The sequence below is a fragment of the Manis javanica genome, chromosome 15 (assembly GCF_040802235.1).
Source record: "Manis javanica isolate MJ-LG chromosome 15, MJ_LKY, whole genome shotgun sequence".
NCBI classification, from domain to species: Eukaryota; Metazoa; Chordata; class Mammalia; order Pholidota; family Manidae; genus Manis; species Manis javanica.
In genome coordinates, this window is record NC_133170.1 from 67172665 (window position 1) to 67196538 (window position 23874).

Genomic DNA, 23874 nt, shown 5'->3' on the forward strand with positions numbered 1-23874 from the left:
CCCGCCCCGCGCCCGCGCCCCATCCTGTCTCCGCCCCTCGCCCCGCCCCGCCCCGCGGGACCCTGGCCAGCGTCCCCAGCCCCTCCGCCCCTCTACCCGGGCGCCCCGCACAGCTAAACAGCCCGTCCCTCCTCCTCCCTCGGGAGTCGGGGCGCGGGCCTTCCCCCACACACCGTTCCACCCCGGACTCATCAACTCTTATCTATTCCAGGCGAGCATCTGATTAATTGCAGAAAACTTGGCCTCAATGAATCTGACCATACTTTTTTCTTTTTAGTCTTACATTGATTTGTGTCAAAATGCATGCAATTACGCTGTCCCCTTTTGTACATCTGTAACGTAACTGCAGCTGTTATTAACGCGGAGCTGTGAGATGAATCTTCAGACTGCAGGTCCCGCATGGGGACACCTTGCCAGGGCCGAAGGACAGGAAGGGGATGAGGAGAGGCAGGGCTGGGACAGGCTGCAGACAGATCAGAACAAAACAGTGCTGGGCCATCAAAGCCCATCAAAAAGATGTCTCAGGAGGTGGTGTAAGATTTTTTTAAAGTTATTGGTTTGCTTTTCAAATTATCAGCCACATTGGAGTAAAAAAAAAAAAACAGTTCTCCCAAATGCAAGCTCTCAAAATGTTATTGTCAGCTTTCCTCTCAGAAACACGTGTGAAATCACCCAATACAGGTCCTATGGACTCCCTTGGAAGAGAAGCACTGAAACTTGTCTCCTGGACCCCATTTATAACCTCACTGAATGCTTCCCTGCTCCCAGCCTGGAGCAGACACCTTATACTTAAAAGATGTATTTGACAAGGCCTCCTCTCACTCCACAATAAATTAGAACTACACTTTATCTAATTCCAATCACTGAAAAGCTTCTTTACCAGAATAACAATAGCTAATAGTTGTTGAATGCTTACTGTTTGCTAGGCACTGAGATAAGCCCTTTACATGTATTACTTCCTTTTTAATCCTCTGCACCCTGGTCAACAGCTGTGGTCAAACAAAAACCTTAGTAAAAGGGGTGTGCAGGCTACATACTGGCTTTCTCACTCCTTTTTCTGCATGGAACAAAAGCAGCAATCCTGAGAACTTCACACTTAACCCAGCATCTTCTTTTAAACCAGGCAACTCTTGAGTCTAGACCTTCTGCCAGTGACTTCACCTTAGCAAGCAACCACCACTTTATAGCAATGTAGAGTGTGCCAGGCATTGTGCTCAACATTTGTTGGGACTCCAGAGTATTTAGCTAAAACATCTCTAATGAACTGCCATTTATCTGCTTGTAGCTAAGCTTTTGAGCTCCTGATTCTAGTACTGGCCGTCACCAGTTGGCTGAGATTCTCCATGTCATCAGAATCAGGGTGCTATTTGGATATACCTCCAGGGCTATTTAACGCTTCTCCCAGGCTATTACAAAGGCAAAACATCTGGGATACTAATTAGACCTCATTTCAAGGAAACCCCAAGACCACAAATGGTAGCATTTACATCATTGGCTTACTGAAATGATGGTGCGGCAATCCCCATGCTGCATTGATGCAGGTGCATGGTCTGGCCCCAGCCTCTGTCCAGCTTCTTCTTGCGCCATCCTACTGCATCAGGTCTGAAAATGCATCATGCTCCTTCCCACCTCAGGGCCTTTGCACATGGTGTTATCATTGTCTGGAATGCTCTTCCCCTTCCTGTTTGCCAGTTAGCACCTACTCATCTTTTGCCTTTTAGTTCATATGTCACTTCCTCAGGGATGTGTTCCCTGAACCCTCCACCCTTGTGTGTCCCTGTTACATGCTGTCACAGTAGTTTAGTTTTATTTTATAGCACTTAATAGTTTTTCATGATCTGTTTGTGTTATTTGAGTAAGGCCTGTCTCTTCGACTGGACTATAAACAAGAATTGTCTACCTTGCTCACTGTTGTGTCTCCAGTAGCCAGCAAAGCAATACTTGCTTTTGAACTCAAATTTGTTTTTTGTTAGATCTCCTAAGCGTGCTTTTGTCTGAGAACCCAGAAATCATCTTTACCTCCTCACTTGATAAACTCCTCTCAAAGACTATTCTGGTTTTCAACCTACCTTGTCAGCTGTGGTCCTGATTAATGTGTCTGGTTTCTTAGTCTGATCTTATTCACTGTTCTCTATCACATAGTGAAGTGGTTGCTAATGTTACTCTGTTTAAGGCCTAGAATGGTGAACCTTCCTGAAATGGACCCTAACAAAACTGTTATCAAATGGCTCAAGAGAAACAAAGGTGCACTACTTCAAAACAACTGTATAGCTGCAAGCATCTAACCAGGGGAGGAAAATCTCAGCTCAGTTAGCCACAAGTTTCAATTCTCAAACACATTCCTGAAATGATCTCACCTTACCCCATGGCATTCTATTAGCACTTTTTAGGGAAAACTGTTTTTAGTGTTTATGTAATATCTTGATTCAGAATTTCTTTCTTTTGGGGTATTTCTGTTTCTGCTTTAAAAACTGTTCACAAATTCTAAAAATAACCCTTCTATCAAGTCTCTTCTAATGGCTGAGCTAATTTCTGAGAGGCAAATTACAATACCATTTAGTTGCATCCTCTTAACATGAAAAGAATGTTGATGACAAAACATAAATGCTAAAATTGAGTTTTACCTTACAACTATTTCAAATGGAATACCTCTTTAACAAGTTGCTCAAATATTTAAATAACTTAGGCTGAGATAGATTATTTGTAATAAAAAAAATTCCCACCTTTTAATTACATGTACTGTGATTCACAATAATGTAGTGGGATAAGAACAGGTGCTATAGGTACTATAATCCTATGAGCTAAAGCAGATTTAACCACAAAATATTTTTTTAGTTCCCAGAAGTTTTCCTATCTAGCACTTAATCAGTGTTTTTTTTTCACTAAGCAAGGTGACATGTAGCTGAGAACTTATCATAAAGAGAAAGAGAAAATGTATTATTTTGTTTCAGATTGGAAGTCAGCCTCTCCAGGGATGTTTTGTTTCCAACTTGGAAGTGATAGCTCAGAGTCAGCTGTACCTTTCTCAGACTTGCTCTGTCCCAACCAACTTAGCCTGAGGGAGAAAGCAAGCATTTATAGAGAACAGAACCAGACCCCACCCCATTTCTCTTGTCAGCACCCTAATTAAAAAGGCTAAATGGGGTGGCTCCTCCACTCATGACAATCATCTCTGAAGTAGCACTGAAACCTTTTAACAAAGGGGCATTTATACAGCACAATTGAACTTTGATATCTGCAATACTTAAAAAAAATGCATTTCCATTCCTGAAGAAATTAACTGGCCAGGTTTCATTTTAAGCAATTAACTGTCCTTATTTTACTTCTATATAATAAAAAGAAACCAAAGAATATTATTTTTCTTTATTATTAAAAATAATTTTTATTTACTAAGGCTGATTAATTCTCTTAGAAGGGACAGAGGCACAATAGTATATTCTTAAAAAAATTAAGTTACAAATTAAAATGGAAGTGTTTTAGTCTTTAATGATAAAAAATGCACATAAAACTTGATATTCCATAAAGCTTTTGTTTGTGTAAGTAGATGCGACTATTACAGACCCTGACAAGATGGGACTCTGCTCAGCTCTGGGACAGAAGGACCTCAATTATCAGTAGCCAAGGAGTACTTTCCAGTTAAAAATTTTTTATAGCATACCATTTTTTGTCTATTTCACACAGCAAAAACCAGAGTAAAACCTCAAAAGAATACTATTTCTCATGTATTTGGAGCTAACTCTGATAAACTCTTGGTTATAATTTAAATGTATGCACAGCTTTAAAAAAATAAGAAAATGAAAATAGCATTTTACATGCAAGGGTTCTCTATTTGATGTTCACATTTTTAAAGAGCTTCTCTAGTATTAACAATAGCCTGCATCTTTACAGAGAAGTCTTTTTCTCTTTTAGCATAATTCCAAGTCTGTATATATATAATACACAGTAAGGTCTGATTTCTTACACATGAAATGGTTAACTTTTAAAAACAAACAAAATATAGATGTTTAAAAATTAACTCTCAGTTTCTGCTTCCCTTTGGTATTAAATGTTGCTCACGAAGGATTACAGTCCTCTTTTTGTTTTCAAGGTTAAGTATTAGGTATTGATGTCTGCTTCCTGCCTTCCACATAGATGAGAAATTGGCTTCTGCAGGAAGAAAACACAGTTTAAATTAAAGTCTATAATAAGCATTGAATAGTATAAGCTAACAGTTTCTAAAAAAATTAACAATACATCTTGATTTTTATCAATATAAGGTCATGAAAAATATAAATGTAAAAACACAGCAGAGAGAAAGAGAACAGGAGAGGGGGAGGAAGAGAGGTTACTTAAGCTTACCGCTTTCACAGAATCTTTAAAATGCTCTTCTGCTTACACTGAAAACACCTGAAATGATTCTTTTAACTTATCAAACATCAGATTTTGAAGAAACTACATATGAAATGCAGGTTTGATAGAAGGACACAAATCAACAAAGTGCTTAGCAGGTCAATAAACCTTTTTACAAAACTTGAAACCCCATGAAAAGACTTCTTTGTAGATAGAAATGTTAATTTAGATCTTGATTTTGAAAGCTACATATATTCACTTTCCTTTAAAATTCTAGGTATTAAGAACAAGAACTTGTTGATCTGCATTTCTCTTACAAGTTAATTCACATCTTACTCTGATTAAATTTAGAAGGTATGAATAGGTCAAACAAAAGAAAAAGGATTACAGTTCAAACAAATGCATGGCCTTAACTCTACATTATCAATGTTTTCAAGTTACTTATTAAATATCAATTGAAATATAAGGGGAGATAAGGAAAGGTGACTTACCCATGATCACAATGAATAATAAACTTGACTTTTGTTTTTCTTCAATTACTGAAACAAGTATTTTTTTGAGCTGACTCTTCTGAGACTTGTAAGTTCTACAAAACAACTCTCAAATTAGTATCCAGGATAGAAAAATTAGAAAACACTTAATACACAAGCACAGCAGAAAGTCTTTAAAAGAACTTATGGAATTACTGAAATACAATTAAGTAATTTCCTAGAACTACCATTCATCCATTCAACAAAAAGATATATTGATTTCCTATTCACATGTGACGCCCCATCTCTAAACATGTAGTAGAAATGTTGTTTGTTTTGCTATTATGTGTTATGGCTGAACTCTGGCAATCAGCAAATGCCCAGGTATAACTGGCTCTTTGTCAGCCTTACTAGAGACTATGTTGTGAGCCCTTAATAAAGACAATGATCAATAATAATCAACAGCTATAGTTAAATATAAGTGCCTCCTAGGTGCTTAGTTAACATTGTTAGGTGTTTGGGAAATATTAAGAAAAAAGAAGAAAAAGGGGGAAAGAGAGGATGATACCTAGAAAGACACCAGTAAACTCAGGTGGTGAACTTTACCTTGGAGTTCCTGGTAAGAAGACTTGCCTAGCCTCTTGCTGCTGTGCTAGTGTTTGGCAGGAAAGAGAAAAAGGCCAGGGAAATCCAGTAAAAAGACCCAGAGTTAATCAATTAAAGCTCAAAAAGCCAGGAGCAACTTGGCCTGGAATGTTTGAATATTCCCCAGATAAAGGAGGGTACCTCAGCATAGCTCATGTCTTTGTGTTAATCATGCAGGCCCAGCTTATTTTTTTGACTACCTATATGCTGTGTTTTTTTTCTCCTTTGGCCCTGATCAAGTAGTTGGCAACCTAGGCAACTAATTCAGTATGCATGCCCAGCCATAAACAACAGAGTAAAAGGCAGGAAGAATTCCATCTTAAAGACTATATTTTAATACCCAAGAAGTTAAGAAGTAAAATTCTTAACTTACTCTTTAGCAAACAGACAATAACTCAGCCCATCTTGGAGGCTGGGCAGGCAGTCTTGTTTGATATGATTCCAGACCAAGAACACAGGTATCCCAGGGAGAAATCAGAGCAGGAAGTTCCTTGTGTTAATTCTAAATATTCAGAGACCACTTAACAAGTCTGCACCCCTAGCCCTTAAGTCACATTCCTGAAGAATCCTTAAAAGAGGGAACCCCCAACCTTTCGGGGCACTCCTCTCTCTGAGGTCACCCGCACTTTCTGAGTGAGTAAACTTTTAACTTTAAACTCTCTCCAACCTTTCAGGGCACCTCTCCTAGCTGAGGTTGCCTGCTGCACTTTTTCTCTAAGTATCTTTAAATAAAACTTTTACTTTGCTTCACTACTATATCTCTGCCCTTCAATTCTTTGTTGTGGCGGGGACAAGGACAGGAAAATATACAACACTCCCCCAACACTAGGATTATTCTTGGTGCTTCCAGACCTCTGTGCTTTTAGTCATGCTGCTTCCGCTCTACTCAAACAGACTTCCTATTTGATGATCTGATGTATTTTTTTCACTTAAAAACATTATTCTAAAAGGGATCTGTTGGCTTTAACAGCATGCCACAAAAAAGTTAAGAACCCCGAAAGACAGGACTAACAATCTCAAACTAGCAATAAGATGTCTAGGCCCATGTATGGGTCAAAAAACTCCAAATTTACCTTCAGTCTGAGACCCTCCCCATTCCCACACCTCCAGCAAGTGTGTGGGGGAGGTGATACATTTTACTTTCTTTTTTCTCTGTTCTTAAATTATTGGGTTTTTTTTTATAGTTATACATTGGCATGGTTTGAAAATAAAAATAACATATATTCTTATTCCCAACTCCTTTGGTCCATATGCAGAATACCATATGAATCTTCCAGCAGCTGGCTTCTTTTCACTTAATGTATCCCCAAAATACTTTCACCTCCAAGATCTTCCTCATTCAATTTTATGGCTAAAAGATATTCCACTGTGTGGACATACCACCTTTGTTGCGGCTTTTTGCTGAACACTTGGGTTGTTTCTTAACTTTTGCTATTATAAAGCAATGCTGCAATGAAAAACTTGTCCATGTCATTTTATATTCACATAGATATATACACCCAAAGTGACAAGGCTGTGTTAAAGGATCAGTTCTGCAATTTTTAGGAAACACTGCCAAGTTCCCTGCCAGGAGTGAAGCACTCTTTGCTCCCCCAGCAATGTACAAGAGTGCCTGTTTCAGGGAAAGGCTCTGAAATAGCCTTTCATTAGCAACAGAGGGCAAAACCCCCATGAAGCAGACAGGCCACTCAGAACTTTACCCTGCTTCCTTTTTACAAAAATTAAGAACTTCTTACAAAATGATTTGCCTTTTCTATAACTAGTTATACCCAGTTCAGAGGGCCAGAGGGGAGGACTCTGTAAAGCATGTTTCCAAGTAGATTTCTGTTAAAATTGAATTGTTTTCCCAACATCTCCAGAATCAGTTAATCCACCAGAAAAAAATTTTTCTTTTTATTAAGGTATCATTGATATACAATCTTATGAAGGCTTCACATGAGCAACACTGTGGTTATTACATTCACCCATATTATCAAGTCCCCCCCATACCCCATTGCAGTCACTATCAGCATAGTAAGATGCTAGAGTCACTACGTCTTCTCTGTGCTATACTGACTTCCATGAGACATCCCTATATTATGTGTGCTAATCATAATGCCCCTTAATCCTCTTCTCCCTCCCTGCCCCCTCTCCCCACCCCCTTCCATTTGGTAAACGTTAGTCCCTTCTTGGAATCTGTGAGTCTGCTGCTGTTTTGTTCCTTCAGTTTTGCTTGGTTGTTATACTCCACAAATAAGGGAAATCATTTGGTACTTGTTTTTCTCCACCTGGCTTATTTCACTGAGCATAATACCCTCTAGCTCCATCCATGTTCTTACAAATGGTAGCATTTTTCTTCTTATGGCAAATAATATTCCATTGTGTATATGTACCACCTCTTTATCCATTCATCTACTGATGGACACTTAGGTTGCTCCCATATCTTGGCTATTGTAAATAGTCTGCGATAAACATAGGGGTACATATGTCTTTTTGAATCTGGGATCTTGTTTTCTTTGGGTAAATTCCTTGGAGTGGAATGACTGGATCAAATAGTATTTCTATTTTGAGTTTTTTGAGGAACCTCCATATTGCTTTCCACAATGGTTGAACTAGTTTACATTCCCACCAGCAGTGTAGGAGGGTTCCCCTTTCTCCACAACCTCGCCAACATTTGTTGTTGTTTGTCTTTTGGATGTTGGCCATCCTAACTGGTGTGAGGTGATATCTCATTGTGGTTTTAATTTGCATTTCCCTGATAATTAGCAATGTGGAGCATCTTTTCATGTGCCTGTTGGCCATCTGAATTTCTTCTTTGGAGAAGTGTGTTCAGATCCTCTGCCCATTTTTTAAATTGGGCTATTTGCTTTTTGGGTGAGGTGAATTCTTTATGTATTTTGGATGTTAACCCCTTGTTGGATATGTTGTTTATGAATATATTCTCCCAACTGTAGGATGCCTTTTTGTTTTGCTGATGGAGTCCTTTGCTATACAGAAACTTTTTAGATTGATGTAGTCCATGTGCTCATTTTTGCTCGTTTCCATTACCCGAGGAGACGTGTTCAGGTGAAAATTTCTCATGTTTATATTTAAGAGATTTTTGTCTATGTTTTCTTCTAAGAGTTTTATTGTTTCATGACTTACATTCAGGTCTTTGATCCGTTTCAAGTTTATTTTTGTGTATGGAGTTAGACAATAATCCAGTTTCATTCTCTTACATGTAGCCATCCAGTTTTACCATCACCATTTGTTGAAGAGGCTGTCATTTCCTCATTGTATATCCTATGGCTCCTTTATTGTATATTAATTGGCTGTATATGTTTGGGTTTATATCTGGGCTCTCTATTCTGTTCCATTGATCTATGGATCTGTTCCTGTGCCAGTACCAAATTATCTTGATTACTGTGCCTTTGTAGTCGAGTTTAAAGTTGGGGAGCATTATCTCCAGCTTTATTCTTTCTTCTCAGGATTGCTTTGGCTACTCAGGGTCTTTTGTGGTTCCACATGAATTTTAGAACTATTTGTTCTAGTTTGTTGAAGAATGCTGTTGGTATTTTTATAGGGATTGCACTGAATCTGTAGATTGCTTTAAGCAGGATGGCCATTTTGACAATATTAATTCTTCCTATCCTTGAGCATGGGATGTATTTCCATTTATTGGTGTCTTCTTTCTCTCGTGAGTGTCTTGTAGTTTTCACAGTATAGGTCTTCTACCTCCTTGATTAGGTTTATTCCTAGGTATTTTATTATTTTTGATGCAATTGTAAATGGAGTTGTTTTCCTGATTTCTCTTTCTGCTAGTTTATTGTTAGTATATAGGAATGCAACAGATTTCTGTGTATTAATTTTGTATCCTGCAACTTTACTGAATTCAGTTACTAGTTCTAGTAGTTTTGGGGTGGATTCTTTAGGGTTTTTTATGTACAATAACATGTCATCTGCGAACAGTGACAGTTTAACTTCTTCCTTACCAATCTGGATGTCTTCTTTGTGTTGTCTGATTGCTGTGGCTAGGACCTCCAGTACTATGTTGAAAAAAAAGTGGGGAGAGTGCATGTTCTTATCTTGTTTCCGATCTTAGAGGAAAAACTTTTAGCTTTCCCTGTTAAGTATGATGTTGGTTGTGGATTTGTCATATATGGCCTTTGTTATGTTCAGGTACTTGCCCTCTCTACCCATTTTATTGAGAGTTTTTATCATGAATGGATGTTGAATTTTGTCAAATGCTTTTTCAGCATCTATGGAGATGATCATGTGGTTTTTGTCCTTTTTGTTGATGTGGTGGATGATGTTGATGGATTTTCAAATATTGTACCATCCTTGCATCCCTGGAATAAATCCTACTTGATCATGATGGATGATCTTTTTGATGTATTTTTTAATTCAGCTTGCTAATATTTTGTTGAGGATTTTTGCATCTACAATCATCAGGGATATTGGTCTGTAATTTTGTGTGTGTGTGGTCTTTGCCTGGTTTTGGTATTAGAGTGATGATGGCCTCACAGAATGAGTTTGGGAGTATTCCCTCCTCTTCTACTTTTTGGAAAACTTTAAGGAGAATGGGTATTAGGTCTTTTCTAAATGTTTGATAAAATTCAGCAGTGAAACCATCTGGTCCAGGCATTTTGTTCTTGGGTAGTTTTTTGATTACCAATTCAATTTCATTGCTGGTAATTGGTCTGTTCTGAGTTTCTGTTTTTTCCTGGGTCAGTCTTCGAAGGTTGTATTTTTCTAGAAAGTTGTCTGTTTCTTCTAGGTTATCCAGTTAGCATATAATTTTTCATAATATTCTCTAATAATTCTTTGTATTTCTGTGGTATCTGTATTGATTTTTCCTTTCTAATTTCTGATTCTGTTTATGTGTGTACAGTCCCTTTTTTTCTTGACAGGTCTGGCTATGGGTTTATCTATCTTGTTTATTTTCTTGAAAAACCAGCTTCTGGTTTCATTGATTCCATTCCATTGTTTCATTCTTCTCAATTTTATTTATTCTGCTCTTTTCTTTATTATGTCCCTCCTTCTACTGACTTTGGGCCTCATCTTTTTCTAGTTTCATTAATTGTGAGTTTAGACTGTTCATTTGGGATTGTTCTTCTCCACCAGAAGATATATCTGGGGCCAATATTTTTTCCAAAAATGATTGTCTGACTCTAGCTGTAGGATGTTAAGCAAGAGATTACATTTCCTCTTCTGTAAAATGGATGGTTGAGGACAGAATAGCTCTTTTGGGTCTTTCTAGCTCAAAAATTCTCTTAAACCAAGTTTTCACCAAACAGCTTTTGCACTTTTTCAGTCTATTCCTGAGTTTTCTATGCATTGTTCCTCCTCTCTGCAGCCCATGTATTTATTGAAACTTCAGATCTTTTTCAAGAATTGTGTGGGTAAAATTGTAATATTTCCAGAATATCTCACCTACCCTTAGTACATCTGCATATCAATAGGCATTCAGAGGTGGAAAGACCTATGGCTTTAGTGCATTTGCATCATTCCTCAGGGGTGGAAAGAAGTTCATTTCCATATGAATGGGTAATTACCTGGGCAATGGAAGGCTTATGTGTGCCTAGGAGGTAAGGGGGAGGGCCATTTTTGCTTCTGCTGGAGCAGGAAAGACAGAAACAGTCTTGGACTGCAGTTTGTAAGCAATACAAACTTTATTTCTTCTCCTTTGACTGATTTCAGTTTTTAGATGTTATTTGGCCCGGGATTTCCTTTCCCTGGACTCACAAAGTGCCATACTCATTGCAAAAGTATTTCTTAACCATTTAACATGTATAAAACTGCCCTACCATTTTGATGACATCCCTATCCATTAAAAAAAAAAAGCATCTCTGACAAGGTTTTTGTGTTACACTCCTAACCCCATTTTTCCTGTAAGTCACGTGGTTTTTGTGCAATTTTGCACTGTGGGGTGATTTTTAGGAACCTGTGTGTTGTATTACAGCAGAAGTTACCATGGTTATCAAAATATTAAACAAGGCTATGATATAATAATATATAAATTTTTATTAATGCATTAAATAAGATCTAGCAGCAGGCTTAATATTCTATGAGTTAGTGCTATGTATAAATTACTATCTCAAGGTATCTACAATGACCATAAAGTGATATGAAACTATCTGTGATCTCTACTAGTGACAGAGTTACAGGTATTATGTACCACTATGGCTTGTTTCCTATGTTCATAATTGAAGGAAGTTCCAGATTTCAATGAAAGGTTAATTAAAGTAAACTTCCATTTAATTTTTATTCCCATCAATGTTTATGCATCCTGAATTCTAGTCAACAGACTGATTAAAAATATCTGCCTAACAAATCCAGAGACAGAAAGGAGGTAAACGGTGGCCAGGGGCTGTGAGGAGTGGGGGTGGGGTGGCCATTAAGGGGTACAGGGTTTCTTTTGGGACGATGAAAATGTTCCTAAGTGGGTTATAGGGATTGCCGTACAACTTTGTAAATATACTATAACCACTGAATTATACACTTTACATGGGAGAACTTTATGTTATGTCTATCTCAATAAAGTTGTTTAAAAAAACCTTGCCAATACTTAAAAAAACACCTCTGCCCCTATGTAAATAAGCTTCATTACTGCTATATGGTTGAATTTCAATAATAATTCTACTGAAAGAAGCTAAATAAAGAGTACTTACGATATGACTGCATTTACATGAAGTTCTGCAATAGGCAAAACTATTCTCTAGACATAAAAATCTATCAGTAGTTGCCCAGAGTTGGGGTAAGGAGGGATTCACTCCAAAGAGCATGAACTTTCTGGGGTGATGGAAATGTTCTGTCTTGACTGGGATGTTGGTCACATGGCTGCATATAGATTTATCTAAATTTACTGAATTAGTCATCTATACTTGTTCTTCATTACAGATTATGCATGTAGCATTATTCATTTTAATATAATGCCTATCTTATTGGGTGTAAATAATATCTCAGTAAGTTGATTTTAGAAGATTATTTCAGTGTTCTTGCAGACCTTTTTAATTTTATTTCTTTGTCAGGGATACAAAAAAGTTCAGCTCAATGGCTTTCCAGTATCTTTATGTACTCAGTACATCCAAGTAATCTGCCTGGAATCTTAGCTTAAAGCATCAGTTCCAAGCTTTTATTTTACAAATTAGAAAACTGGGGTCCGAGTATCTGATTTTAAGTTCAGTGGTCTTTCCATTATTTATGTAAAGGCTATAAAATCTATAGGCTTTTGAAAAGTTACTATGTACAGAAAATAGTTAAAATTAACATGTAAAACACTCCCTGAGGGAATGATAGATTAAGAAAATTATGATTTTTCAATTCCTAATAAATAGTAGATCTAAATAATAATAATCAAGGAATGGTAAAATCTTTAAGTGAACTTTAAGGGAACTTTACGATATAAAAGCTCAGGCTGACAAACTCCTGAATGCCAATCAAGCTTAATCTCTACAAGCAGAACAAGAGAGAGAGAGTCCTGCTGATCTGATGGAAATGAGAGCAGACAGCATGGCTAATGAAGTAGCTGCGCCAAAATAAACAAGACCCCAAACTGATCCGAGTCTAATCAAGTCAATGGATCTAACTACCTGTTTGTAGGAATTATGGGGGACAGAGGAATGTGTTAACGTGGAGGATAGTTGGCAAGATTCAGAATATGTGCAATTCCATAGGACAAATGACCCAATGTTTTCTCCACAAATAAATTAAATGAAGGCATTAAAAAATGAAGGAGAATGAGGAAGAAGAAAGAAGAAGAGGAAGGAAGGAGGAGGAAGGTAGAGGGAGGCAGAGAGGAAGAGGAAATGTTAATGATTAAGAGAGACTTTAAGGGATACACCCAAATGCGAAGTATGGACTTTGGTTGGCTACTGATTTGAACAGAGTGAAGACATTTTTGAGATTAATGGGAAAACTTAACATGGTATAGTCATTAGATGATTTTAAGGAATTATTTTTAATTTGGTTGGGTGTGACGTTATAGTTGTTTTTTTAAAGTTCTTATGTGTTAGAGACATACAATGAAGTACTTATGAGTGAAATTATATGATGTCTAGGATTTTTTAAAAAATGCTTCAGAAAGAAATGTGTATGGATGGTGGAAGATAAAAATGGCACAAAGTTAATGGTTTTTGAAAGTATGTGATTATAGTATTCTACTTCTGTGCCTATTAAAAAATTTCTATAATAAACTGTTTTTAAAAATCCCCAAGAATCATATTCACATGGCTGGGTAATCAGAAAGAGGAAGTTCGCGTGGAGTATTTGAGTACGGCTTTTCCCTCCTCTTCAGAGCCAGTATGCTACCTCCTCCTCTCAGAGATACAAGGAAGCTTTCTTTCTAACAGCAAGGGCTCCTCGACCAGTGACGTCTGCATACGAGTAGTCAGTGGAATACTCAGACACTACATTCGGGGTCAAAAGCAAAGCAACCACATACGTTTTTGGCACTGCCGTTGAAGCCGTCAGAGCTGATGGGGAGCAGAGTACTCAGCTCCAAATCTGTAACCATCTGACGAGACTCTGCCAGCAAACGCTGAAGCTTGCTTGTGGGAGAAAAATCATCCTGGGAAGGTGACACAAGTTAAGCATTCGTGAAATCAAGAAGTATTTTTAAATGTTTGTTTATAAATACAATGTTACAAACACAAGTATTAACTATCCCTTAATATTTCTTTGACTTTAGGTATTACAAGGCTGTAACTCTGGAGAGAGGAAATCCTGGGGCAAAATACCTCTAAAACAGAAGAAATCAGTCAAAAAGAGAAATAAAGTTTAAAACCCATTTATTGATTACAAACTTCGGTCCAGGGCTGTCTTCTTCCTGCTCTGGCAGAAGCAAGCAAGACCTCCCTGAAACCTCTCAGGTTCAGATAAGCCCTCGTTTGCCCAGGTAATTACCCACTGATACGGAGATAAATTACTTTCCTCCACCCCTTAGGAACACCTATTGATATGCAGATGCACTAAAGCCAGGCAAAATATTCTGGAAATACTACAATTTTACCCACAATGGCAAAAGCAGGATATTAAATGCCAGAATAACCAAATTCCCTTTCTTTCTTAGAACCTACTTGCATGGCTAAATAATTTAACTTAAACTTACTGAAACTCATTAACATCTATGTGATAAGAGAATACTAGGCATTGTTTAGCTCTCCTAGATCAACTTGCCAAGTCCATAATTTTAGCATGTCAAAATACTCGCAAAATGCAGCTTTAACACTAAAGGCTTGTAAACTTAGACAAATATGTGGAAATGTGCCTTCTTTGTCCTTGGCTAATTTTCAACTTTGGGATCTGAATTTTTAACACGCCAACTGCTCTTGATAGCACCTAGACTGAGTTTTTTTGTTAAGAAAATTTAATTCCTAATTTTCCATGAACAAGGATCACAAATGACCTGGACCTAGATGATGTTTAACAAATATCTGCTAATATATCTATGTATATGTACAGATTATACACACACACACACATATATACTCATGGACAACACAGGCATGCCATGTCATATACTGCCTCAGGTAAAAAAGGGGCAAACATTGGAGGTCTTTCAAGAGCTAAAAAAGGCAATAGCTAATATTTCCCCAAATATTTGTAACTTTAAAAGAAATTAAAATTTAAAAGTAATAGCTTTGAGGTACAACTGACATACAATTAAGTGTCCATCTAAACTGTGCAATCTAATGAGTTCTGACGTATGTACATACCCAGGAAACCATCCCCACAATGAACATATTCATCACAAACATACTCATCACACCTTCGCCACCTACGCCCTTTGGAATTCCTGTCTCTGTGAGTCCCTCCTCCCCATTTCCTAACAACTACTCACCTGCTTTCTGTCACTAGAGATCAGTTTGCATTTTCTAGAATTTTATAGAAACACATTAATACTGTTGTCTGTGTGGCTTCTTTTACTCAGCATAATTGTCTTGAAATTCACCCATGTTGGGTATGTATAAATAGTCTATTCTTTTTTACCACTGAGAAATGCTCTACTGTATGGATGTGCCACAGCTTGTCTGTTCACCTAGTGATGCATACTTGAGCTATTACCAGTTTTACCTAGTACATATACCAAAGGTTCCAGGTTACTTTCCTTACTATCTAAGAGTCTAACAACTCACTTAGTATGATGTTACAAACACAATCTAAAGGTTCTTTTCTATTTCTCCTCCTTTTTCTTCCTCCTTCATTCTTTATATATTAGGTATCAAATTCTGTACTTTTTGTCTATCCCTTGATTGACTTTGAGGAGAGTTAATTTAATTTTGCATTTGCTTCATAATTAGCTGTTCTACTTTCTTTATTGTGGTTTTATTACCTCTGGTGACAGCAATTCAACCTTAGGAACACTTTCATCTATAGCAGTCCCTCCAAAATAGACTGTAGAGATGGTTTGTGGGAGGTAAATTCTCTCAGCTTTTGCTTATCTGGAAATGGTTTAATCCCTCCTTCAAATTTAAATGATAATCTTGCCAGATAAAGTAATCTTGGTTCCAGGACCTTCTGCTTCATGGCATTAAATACATCATGCCACTCCCTTCTGGCCTGTAAGGTTTCTGCTGAGAAGTCTGATGTTAGCCTGATGGGCTTTCCTTTGTATGTGATCTTATTTCTGTCTCTGGCTGCTTTTAACAGTCTGTCCTTATCCTTGATCTTTCCCATTTTAATTACTATGTCTCTTGATGTTGTCTTCCTTGGGTCCCTTGTGTTGGGAGATCTGTGGATCTCCATGACCTGAGAGACTATGTCCTTCCCCAGACTGGGGAAGTTTTCAGCAACTACCTCCTCAAAGACACTTTCTATCCCTTTCTCTCTCTCTTGTTCTTCTGGTATCCCTATAATGCAAATATTGTTTCGCTTGGCTTGGTCACACAGTTCTCTCAATATTCTTTCATTCTTAGAGATCCTTTTTTCTCTCTGTGCCTCAGCTTTTTTGTAATCCTCTTCTCTAGTTTCTATTTCATTTGTCTCCTCCACTATATCCAACCTGCTTTTAATACCCTCATTGTGCTCTTCAACGATTGGATCTCTGACCTGAATTCACTACTGAGTTCCTGATGTCTTTCTGTATCTCCTTTACAATGTTGATGATTTTTATTTTGAACTCCTTTTCAGGAAGAGTTACGAGGTCCATATCATTTAAAATCTTTCTTGGGAGTTGTATTAATAATTTTACTGTGGACAAGGTTCCTTTGGTGGTTCATGGCTGTATATGGCGCCCTCTAGTGTCCAGAAGCTCTATTCTGGAGCTGCTCAGCCCCTGAAACAATGTCGAGGGTCGCAGGGGAGCGGTACTGCGGGGAGGAAAGAGCTGTTCTCCGCCTCCCGGCTGCTGTGCCTGTCTCCACTGCCTGAGCCAGTGGGCCGGGCACACAGGTGTAGTTTTTTGTCCCAGAGCAGCCGGATATGGATCCCTGGTTTCCACAAGTGGCTGGAATCCCAGTCTCCCCAGAAACTCTGCCTGAATTAACTTTCCAACCGGGTAGTCATGCGAGTCTCATGAAAGCACCATGAAATGTAGGTTTGTGCTCTCAGAGCAGATCTCTGGAGCTAGGTATTCAGCAGTCCCAAACCTTCCACTCCCTCCCTGCTCCGTTTCTCTTCCTCCCGCTGGTAAGCTGGGGTGGGGGAGGGGGAAGGGTCCCATGAGCCACAGTTATGGTACATTACCCTGTTCTCTGAGGTCTGCTCTTTTCTCCAGGTGTGTGCAGTCTGATGCCGTCCTCTTTCCTGTTGCTCTCTCAGGATTAGTTGCACCAACTATATTTTCTAATTGTATTCAGTTTTAGGAGGAAGCCTCTGTCTCTCCTCTCACACCGCCATCTTTAATCCCTCTACCTAGTACATATAAAGCTGCTTGAACGTTTAGGTACTAATCTTTGTGTGGACGTATGCTCCCATTTCTCTAGGAGTACAATAGCTGGATCATGTGGTAGGTGTATCTTTAACTTTTTAAGAAACTACTGAAGTGTTTCAAAGTGGCTGTACCAGTTATATCCCCATCATTAGTGAATGAAAAGCTCCAGTAGCTCCAGATTCCAGTCAACATTTGGTATGGTCAATTTCTAACAAAATGAACATTCATCAAATACCCATTAGGGGCCAGACCCTATATTTACACTATATTTGGTATCTCATTTACACCAAGCAACTGTGATATTATTATTGCACATTTGCAGATGAAGCAACTGAGGCTCAAAGAAAGCAAATGGGTCACTAAGCTAAGAAAAAGCAAAATGGGGATTTGAACCCAGACCAGTTTAAAGCCTGGTATCTTTCCAAAACAACACCCAAAATAATTAGGTTTATTTGAACTTTTTTTCTTTGTGAAGAACTGCAATGAAGACCCCATTGATGATGAAGAGACTGGCTCATCCACAGTGATGACAATGTAGAAACAACCTTGTTGCCCCTCAGTAGGGGTGTGGACAAATTGTGGTTTATGCAATCAATGTATTACACATCAATCAAAAATCAAAATGAAGAGACTAGGTCTGGAAGTGTCAGCATGGTTAAAGGTCACAAAATATTGACAAGGTTGAAAAAAATCACATTGAAGACAGTACTTTACCATTTATGTACATTTTAAACATACACAAAACATTATGTAATGTTTAAGTATATACATTTATAAGGTACGAGTATAAAAACAAGCATGGAAACCACTTAGCACAGTGGTTAACCAATGGGGGGAATTGCTGTGGAAAGAAAGGCATGCCCCCCTTACACTTTTATCTGTAACACTTAATTTTTTTAACAAGAAAAATAAAACAACTATGGCAAAATACAAACACATTACAGCTGAGTGTAGGTGCACAACTGCTTGTTGTATAGTCTTTTTTTGTATATTTAAAATATTTATTAATTAAAAATAGGTTGACTCAGAGAAGACAAGTAGTGATTCTACAACATTTTGCTATGCTGATGGACAGTGACTGTAAAGGGGTTTGTGGGGGGGGGACCTGGTATAGGGGAGAGACTAGAAAACATAATATTCTTCATGTAATTGTAGATTAATGATAACAAAAAAAAAAAAAGCAGTTCCTGTGTGGTGATCTCCAACAAGTTCTTCACAATGATATAAAGGGCATATCAAAGTGTGGGCAAAGGGTTTGTTTGTGTTTATACAGAGGATCAAAGCCTAATTTGGCTACCCAGAAAACGAATTAAGATACAATATGAAGAACTTCCAACATCAACATTCTCTGGAAGAGTCATTCCAGAAGATGAACATTAAAAAACTTTAACAAAGATCCTGGCACTGTTGTAGTTGTAGCTGCATTCATCCCACCAGTTCCTGGACTGGTGGATGAGGTCCATTGGAATGAAGAAGGAGATATCTAAGCTGGCCTGTGCATACAGTAAAACAACAAATTTGACTGGATCTATACTGTCGGAACTCAACCAAGAATTAGGAGAAGTGCAAGTTGCAGCGCTCCAAAATCTTGCGACTACAGACTATCTACTGTTAAAAGAACACATGCGATGTGAACAGTTCCCAGGAATGTGTTATTTTAATTTGTCTGATTTTTCTCAAACTATTCAAATTCAGTTAGACAATATCCATCATATCATTGATAAGTTTTCACAAATGCCTAGGGTGCCTAACTGGTTTTTTTGGTTTCACTGGAGATGGCTGGTAATTGTAGGTCTGCTTTGGTTATGTAGCTGTATTCCTATTATGTAAATGTGTGTATTCAATTTAATTAGTAGTTTGAAACCTATACATGCTTACGTTACTCTACAAGAAGATATGTCAAAGAAATAATCAATCTTCTCATGTTTTCTTCCATCTGCTACTTCTTTAGCTTTTCTTCTTCCTTCCTAATTACAACCCTGAAGTAGAATTCGTGCCTCATAACGAAATTACCGAGTATCATAATTCTTCCAAGTGGTAAAGATACCTCAAGACAAATGCTGGGCATAGAAGCCACAGGGCATAAATCTGCAAAGAAGTAAAAAGCTAACCTTTTCAAACAATATTGCATCTCTCTCACTTACCAACTTTACATTTCCCTGTATGGCCCCGGAAGATGACTGGTTAGCCAGAGACGGGTAAGATTCCTCAAGGGAGGAACAACCTAAGACAGGCACAGTCACAGGGGGGCCATCAGGTGAGAAATTGGGGATCAACAGAGGTGAGGCTTAGAACCTCACCCCCCCTGTTTTGAGAGAAATCTTCTGCATCCGTGGATGTTTTGTTGCCCTTGTCTACCTTGGATTAATACTTAGTCTATAGGCACACACCTGATCATCTACATTTGCCCTCTTACAGCACTGAACTATGTTTTCTACCTTTATCTTGCATCTACCTACCACTTCAGCATTTTATTAAAAATAATAATAATAACAATAATAATAAGGGAGAAATGTGGGATTCACATATAAATCAAGTACAAAAATCAAACGAATATTCATATTTGACCTGATTGTTTATAGTTCATAATGCGTGATCAAAACCGGAAGTTTCTGTGATGACTGCCCTTGCACTGTTCACCATGTAAGAACTTATTCACTACGTAAGAATTTGTTCACCATGTAAGAACTTGTTCGTTATGCTTCAGAAGATTGGAGACTGTTGAGAACTAGGGTTGGGTTTGATTAATGACTGTGCATTGAGTCCCCTATACAGAATTTTATTGTTGTTAACAACCATTTGATCAATAAATAAGAGAGATGCCCTCTCAAAAAAAAAAAAAATAGGTTGACTGATTAGTATCAATCACTTGGAGGGCCTGAGGGATATCTTGCCTAAATCTGCAGGATATTAAAAGAAAACAGAAAGTGAGTAGCTTTGACTTTGGTTAAATAATATACTTGAAGTCCTATAACTAAAAAAAACCTAAACAATGGCCAAAACTAAGCATGCTAATAACAGTGCTACAGAAAGATTACAAGTATGTTGGGGAGAGGTCTTGTTGAACAAGTGGGGTATTTCTAAGTGACGTACAAACCTTTTCACTGGGCAAAGCAGCTTCTTTGTTCATAAACAAAATCTTAGGTGAGTTCTTTTTATCAGAAGAGGACTCTGTCTCTACCAGCTTCTCATCATCTCTTAGGGCAGATTCTGAAGAACCCAAACAGTGGGAGTGCTGGATGGCAACCAGCTCACTGTGTATTGTAATACAATCAAACAAAAACAGACATCTTAGAACAGTATCAAACACACAGCACCAATATGCTTCTACTTAAAAAAGTATCTGAACAACAAAACAGCAGCAGACTCACAGAACCCAAGAATGGACTAACAGTTACCAAAGGGAAAGGGTCTGAGGAGGATGGGTGGGAAGGGAGGAACAAGGGGGGAAAAGGGGCATTACGATTAGCATACATATGTAGTGGGAGAGGGGACATGGGGAAGGCAGTATATACAGAGAAGACAAGTAATGATTCTATAGCATCTTACTATGCTGATGGACAGTGACTGTAATGGGGTATGTGGGGGGGGACTTGATAATAGGGGGAGTCTAGTAACCATAATGTTGTTCAAGTAATTGTACATTAATGATACCAAAAAAAAAAAAGTATCTGAACAGGACAAGAAAAAAGTCTTTCTTTTTTTAATGAAGAAGCTCAAGTTTGAACAGAACATTACAGATTTGAATAGAATATCTGAATAGAATATTATAAATTAATGCATACCTTTTGCAGTAAGAAGTAAAATAAAGTTCCTAAAGGGTAACTAGAATAGAGAACCCCCTCTCTGCCCCTCACCCCCCAAAAAAGAAAATAAGGTTCAAGGGACAGGATAACCCAAAAGGGAGGGAAAAAAGTTAACACAGTATAAAGTGAAATTTGTGAAAATTTTAGGATTTTGGTTTATGAGATTGACCTTTATTAATGGTTTTAAATGTCCTTTGTGAGGCAGATGGCACTGTAGGGGCTATTAGTTCTCTAGTTCTCAGTCTTAGCGAACAGACACATATAGCTAGGCTTCTGTGTATGGTATTAAGGTTTGGGCTCAAAGCTGCTCTAGAACAGACCAGAGGCACCGGAACCTCTGCCTCCCTGCAACTTGCAGCTAGGTTAGAGCAGTTACCCGTGGCCTCTCCCTCCACAGGTAAACCTCTGTTAAATGGAATGTGGTACAAATGTGGATGTCTTAGTCAGATAATAAAGTAGGCACACAAGTTCTTATAATCTAAGGAAAAATAAGAAAAATGTAATTATCTTTTTTACTTAATCATGCATTTGTCATGAGATGTGTTGGCATGTGCCTCTGCTGGAGGAACAAGAAGTCACTTCAATTATCTCAAGCCAGGGAGGCCAAACGGGTCTTGAAAGAAAATTCCAAATTTAAATTTGGATTTCCTTCATATATTAAATTTAATATATGTCCATATGCTCTTAAAACTATCTAAAGCAAGCTTTTCTCTTAACATATGTGTGTGTTCTTGTTCAGCAGTGACAACACGCAGTTGGGCCATACTGGCACTTGCAATTAGCTAGAGAAAATCTTTTTTTTAAAATTAAAGTATCACTGATATACAATCTTATGAAGGTTTCATATGAACAACATTGTGGTTTCAACATTCACCCATATTATCAAGTCCTCACCACCCCCGCCTCCATTGCCATGACTGTCTATCTAGCTGGAGAAAATCTTTAAAACCAAATATGAATAAATGACATTCAGTGTGGCAACCACTTTTTTTTTAAATTCTGCAACTGACAGAATAATGACCTGCATGATTTTTAAGTGACTCAGGCTTCTAAAAGGGCAAAGAATAATCCAAATAATAAAACTACCAGAAAGAACTTTTAATTATAAAGTCCTGTGGAAGTCAACATGGTGATTTAAATAAGGCTCTCAATATAGGAAATCTGTCCTTTATGTAAGAGCTAGGATTTATTTAAAAGTAGCAGGCATTATAATAGCACCCCTCAACCACAAGATTCAGCAAATCTAAACAGTAAGATGAGCCTGAATAATGCAGCATATGCTAATAACTGATCCATTTTCTTCTCTTAAAAAAGCCAGTAACTTTTACCATGTTGTTAAATACAAATATTCTTTCTCTTGTATGATTATAAAAAGAATAAACGTCTGAGAAATGCAAAGTGAACACAAAGGCAGAAAGCAGTTGGATATGTAAATATGCCCATGAACAGAAACTCTTGTCCCAGTCTAGGGGATGCAGTCTGGACACGAGACAGCTAGATTATCAATTTTAAACCTCCTAGGGTAAGGAATGCCCCAGAGCAGCATTCTATTCTATAAAATGACTCACCTGTTTACTTTAAAGCCAACTCATGACAACCTTTGCCTCAAAAGCTGTCCTAGGTACACTTTTCACTGGAATCTAATAGAGTTTTTCTTTATACAAATACTCAACAGCCTATGCTGTGATGAAAAGGGTAAACAGTCTGTCTTAAATTAGATTTGTTTGCAAACACTGCTTTCCATTTAACAGTCAGTGTGAAGTGGCTGTGTATTTCTACACACAGTGCGTCGCCTCCCTGGGTTTACAAATGTGAAACATTACTAACCTTGCTGAAGAGTTATATTTTGTTCCACTGCCACTTTCTGAACAAGTGCATACGGACTTGTGGCGAACAATTCTTTGCACTTTAGAAGGCTTGAAAATACTCATCCACTCCATGTCAGACATGTGGCCTGGGGCTTCAATTATGAAGTTACTTGGATGGCAGCACTTGGATTCATACATGTCACTTTCACCTAGACAGGCTTCATTTTTATGAGAACATGAGGCTCCAGATCTTTCCATGTGATCTTGACATTCAAAATCCAGCTTTTCTGGTTGTTTTAAACCAGAACAGTTGGCCAGGCCCAAGTAAACATTGACGTCATGCCACTGTTTTTCATCCGATAAAGATGTTATTTCTGAGAATTGTTTCTCTTCATTCTGAATCCCAATTCTATTACCTTGTGGTGATTTTGCATTGATCTTGCACAATGTACTTTGGTTTTCGAGTTCAGTCTGGATTTTTCCTCCCAGAGTCCAAGACTTTTGTTTCTCCACTAAGTCTTTTGCAAATAGAGATGAAACAGCAATTACACTTTTCCCCCCAAATGAAGTATTGACCTGTAGTTTCTTCTCTTTGCACATATCACAAGAGCTCTCGTCTGACCTACTTTGCTGAACCAACGTGGTCTCAAATTTTTGGTCCTTAACCAGTGACTTCTGATTTTTCTCCCTCTTAATATCGACTTTTGGGTAGTTATTTTCAAGGTCTGATAAACACAAGTCTCTGCTATGGTGGCATTACAAAAAACAGAAGTTATAAAATACACTTGATAGTGTCATTCTAAATATTTATTATCCAAACCTCATTACATGAGTTAAAGACACATTTGTCTGAAATGAAAATACAAGGCAGGATATTTATTTATTCTTTCTTCAGAGACCAATTTCGGCCTGACCTTTTCAAGGAAGTCTTTCAAGCCCACACACTCACATCCCCCTCTCATCCTCAGCTCCCGCTTTACTTGCTG

At 37.9% G+C, this 23874-nt stretch overlaps 1 protein-coding gene across 8 annotated transcripts in view; it reads right to left on the reverse strand.

Annotated features, from left to right (window-relative positions):
• Positions 1–3348: 3348 nt before the first annotated feature.
• The window catches only part of CCDC62 (coiled-coil domain containing 62), a 39716-nt gene continuing 19190 nt past the window's right edge, over positions 3349–23874 (reverse strand). For 6 of the 8 annotated variants that reach the window (XM_073223669.1, XM_073223667.1, XM_073223665.1 and 3 more), the window contains 5 exons: positions 22908–23633; positions 20372–20528; positions 13846–13971; positions 4821–4915; positions 3349–4146 (listed from right to left, as the gene is read on the reverse strand). In XM_073223669.1, the coding sequence (XP_073079770.1) occupies positions 4862–4915; positions 13846–13971; positions 20372–20528; positions 22908–23633 (1063 nt within the window). In that variant the 3' untranslated portion in view covers positions 3349–4146; positions 4821–4861. The remainder of the gene's footprint in view (positions 4147–4820; positions 4916–13845; positions 13972–20371; positions 20529–22907; positions 23634–23874) is intronic. The other 2 variants (XM_073223666.1, XM_037014380.2) reach the window with 2 other exon arrangements.